This window comes from Pteropus vampyrus, unplaced genomic scaffold, assembly GCF_000151845.1.
Source record: "Pteropus vampyrus isolate Shadow unplaced genomic scaffold, Pvam_2.0 Scaffold35, whole genome shotgun sequence".
Taxonomy (NCBI): Eukaryota; Metazoa; Chordata; class Mammalia; order Chiroptera; family Pteropodidae; genus Pteropus; species Pteropus vampyrus.
The window spans coordinates 474,592-478,349 of NW_011888816.1; the positions used below are offsets into that span (position 1 = coordinate 474,592).

Below are 3,758 nucleotides of genomic sequence, written 5' to 3' on the forward strand. Positions count from 1 at the left end.
TCTGGGCGCGGTCTGTGTCGAGGGCCCCTGCACCCCTGCGGGGTCCGCTCAGGCCCGTGGCGGCCTCGCGAGGATGTCGCTGACTGCCCGTGCTCATCCGGTTTGTTTTCATATTGCTTTGTGACTATTTTCAGTCTCTGTGCTTAGTCACGAGAGTGACCATAAGTGATGCTCAGGATCTTACAGAATTTCCCCCTGCCCTTGCTCCTCTGTCAGAAGCCCTTTCCTCCTTTTCTTCCATGCCACTTGCCCCGGCACCAGGGTTCCCAGACTCCAGCGCAGGGGGCGACAACTAGTGTAAATGTGTGCACTGGGCCAGGAGGGCACTTGGAGAAGCCGGAGGGCATGGCATGCTCCCTCCTGCCAGGTGGTGCCACACAGGCCCCAAGCCGAGAGTTGCCAGGTCACCTTATTTCTTAAGAGAAGGTGGAAATCTAAATTTTTATGTGAAATTGGCCTGACTTTTAAACATTGGCAGGTCATTCAAAAATTTTTAAACTTTTTTCTCATGGAGATGGTCAGATGTACAGAAACAGAATAATAATGCATCCCTCTGTGCGTGTACCCCGTTTCAGCATGACTCAGTTCATGGGTGATCTTGTTCCATCCAGGCCCCACCCACTGCCCCCACCTCCCCAGATTCTTCTGAAGCAAATCCCAGAAAACAGATCATCCTCAAACGTTTTAGTCCGAATCTCTCCAAGACAAGCACTCTCCATTTTAAACAACCACATTGTTACCACACTTAAAGGTTATCATGTATCCAGCTAGTTTCAAATTTATCCAATTGCCTTATCATTTTTTCTAATCAAGATCTAAATTAGATCCGTACGCTGCATGGAAATGTTGCTCAGATCTCTTTAAGTCTGGGTTTCCCCACTATCTCTCTCTCTCTTTTTTTTTTTTTGCAATTGACTTTTGAAAAAGCCGGGTCATTCATCTGGTGGTTTCCGTGGCCCACATTTTGCTGATTACGTGCCTGTGGTGTCATCTCCTGTGTTCTCTTCAGTCTTTGTGTTTCCTATAAATTGATGATAGAAACTAGAGCTGAGTTCTCGGCCCTGACCGCACGTTGGAATCACTGAGGAATCCATTAAAAAACTTATTTCCCCCTCCCAGACAACCAAATTAGAGTTTCGGGGAGCAGGTCCAGACCTCAGAGAGCCAGAGCTGAAACCACCGCTCCACTAGAGCCTTGCACAGCCTCAGGTTCAAACTTTCGGCCAGGACGCGTCACAGAATTGGCTTATAGTTCCGGGTCTTTCCTTCAGGAGCCACACAAGACCCAGTTAGCCCTCTCTTTGAATGTTAGCAGCCATGGATAAGCAATGCCTAGATCTGTTCATTTATTTGGGGTTGCAAAATGGTGACATTAAATCGTAACTTAATTGGAAGTTTAAAACTTTGCCCACGTGTCATCAATTTGCAAACTTGTAACTCAGGGCCTTCATGACCTCTGAGTGCAAACATCATCCCAAGGTGTATGATGAAAAGCCCCAGGTGCTGACAGTATCCCCACATTCCCAGGGTGTGGGCCCCTGGCCTACTGGGACAAAAAGGACAAGCTGGACCAGCCGTGAGAAGTGCCGGTCTAGAGAATGAATCTTCGTGCTTCCTGACAATTTCAGGTGTCCTCAAAAAGCCAGTCAGTTCCATGTCTGGCTTTTGGTTTTCGGGGAAGTCATCTGGAGTTGATACGGAACCCCGGCTGGTGATGGAGTTGGTCTCTCTCAGGGCTCGAGTGGCTCTGCTGTTGGTCATCGGGGCACAGGTGCTGCTGGGCCACATTAACCCTCAGGATGGTGGCCGGGGTTCCGTCCAGGAAAGAATTAGACCTCCCCACGTCAGAAGGCATAAGCCCGGAAAATGGCCATTAGCAGCAGTAAGGAAGTCTCTGCACACGTCCCGGTGAGATGGCCGTGGTCGGTGACGCCAGACCTGGGAAGCCTCCCGCTTCCTTCAGTCTCGCTTCCTGGAGCGACCGCCCCGTCTCGGAGGAGCAGGGGAGGTTAACGTCCCGTCGGAGTTCATACTGGGAAATCTTGCTGCAATGATTGGTCGTTCCTTGAACCATAAACCATAAAACCATAAAGGGCCCCAAGTACCTGTCAGGTTCGGGTGGGCGATGCCGTCGTGGTCCTTGAGCTCACAGCACACAGACCATCGTGTAAGTGTCACGTCCCATGTAGCTCGAACTCCCAGTGGCCTTATGCACTGTCGTTTAGACACCTGAGCAGCGTGTGACCCTCATCCGGGCCGGCACCCTTCGCAGTGGCCAGAGCTGCTTCGTTACCTCCTGGACTGCCTCTGCTTCCACACGTGGCGTCAGTTAAGGACCCGCATTTTTGGAGGGTCCTGTCGAGTCTGGGACTAATGTGCGTGACAGAGGAGCCCTAGGGCGGATCGTGTTTCCAAGTTAAAAGTGGATTTTCCTTCTGTGTCTTGGCAAGTTGAAGTCAGTCTTTTGAAATGAATTGGGGATAGTTCTGTTTTCATGGATTCTTTTTTTTTTTTTTTGAATGTGGCTCTGTCACAGGGACAAGGACGCCCTCTGGCAGAAGTCAGATGCCCTGGAATTCCAGCAGAAGCTCAGTGAGGAGGAGAGGTGTCTCGGGGACACAGAGGCGAACCACTGCTTCGACTGCAGGCGGGAGTTCAGCTGGATGGTGCGGCGGCACCACTGCAGGTCAGCGGGCGGCCCGTAGGCCTGGACGTGGCCGGCTGTCCCGGGGGAGCGCAGTGCCGTTCGGCCGTGCGGGGGCTGGGCGAGGAGGGTGTGCTAGGCGGGGTGACAGTAGGACACTCCGGGACCCCAGGAAGGGAAGAGTTTGACTCAGAGGTGGGAGTGGGGTTGAGGGGGCCCACAGGGCTGTGGAGCACTCACAGACCAGCAAGCAGCCCTGGGCCCTCTGAGCCTGCAGGGACCGGAAATGGTGTTGCCGGAACCCAGGGGGAGGAACCCAGAGAGCAAGGACACTCCCTGGCCCAAAGGAGGGGAGGCAACGTGCATCTCGGACTGGGCCGGGGCAGCGGGAGCATCATCAGCACGGGCCGAGGCGTGGAATGCACACCCGCGTCCTGTGTCAGGGAAGGCGGGCTTGGCCACATGCCTTGTCCCCGGCCTCCCACGACCTTAGGAAATGAAACGCCCTCCTGCTAACCTTACCACGAGGACGGCTTTATTAGAACCCTATGAAATAGCCCTTCAGGCCACACTCTCAAGTGGGGGAGGGGACAGGTTGGACGAGAGCCACGTGGTGTCCAGAACTCAACACAGAGCCCAGTTCCGGTGCTGGGCAGATCCCATGAGGGCCCAAGCGCGTCGTCCTCACAGCCTTTGCTCGTCTGGTCCCCAGGGTCTGTGGCCGCGTGTTCTGTTACTACTGTTGCAACAACTACGTCGTGACGAAGCAGAGCGGCAGGAAGGAGCGCTGCTGCCGAGCCTGCTTCCAGAAGCTCGGCGAGGGCCCCGGCTCCCCCGACAGCACCAGCTCGGGCACCAGCCAGGGAGAGCCCAGCCCCGCACTGTCCCCGGCCCACGCTGGGCCCCAGGCCGCCGGAGGCCAAGGTCAGGGTCCTGCTGCTGCCCTCCGTGTTCTGTAGGCTCCACTCCCACCTCGCTCCCCCATCGTGGCTCGTTAGCTGTAACCAGCGTAATTCAGCGTTTTCCGAACCTAGGCTTTACAGAAGTGCTAAAAATATAGTGCCACCAGTCTGAGACTTTCTTTTTGATGTAATTAGGCTTGAAAGAGAATTGA

At 54.4% G+C, this 3,758-nt stretch overlaps 1 protein-coding gene across 1 annotated transcript in view; it reads left to right on the forward strand.

Annotated features, from left to right (window-relative positions):
- FYCO1 (FYVE and coiled-coil domain containing 1) overlaps positions 1-3,758 on the forward strand; it is an 87,631-nt gene that overhangs the window by 37,264 nt on the left and 46,609 nt on the right. Inside the window, exons 11-12 of the mRNA XM_023529021.1 lie at positions 2,537-2,686; positions 3,357-3,568. Coding sequence (XP_023384789.1) covers positions 2,537-2,686; positions 3,357-3,568 — 362 coding nt within the window. The remainder of the gene's footprint in view (positions 1-2,536; positions 2,687-3,356; positions 3,569-3,758) is intronic.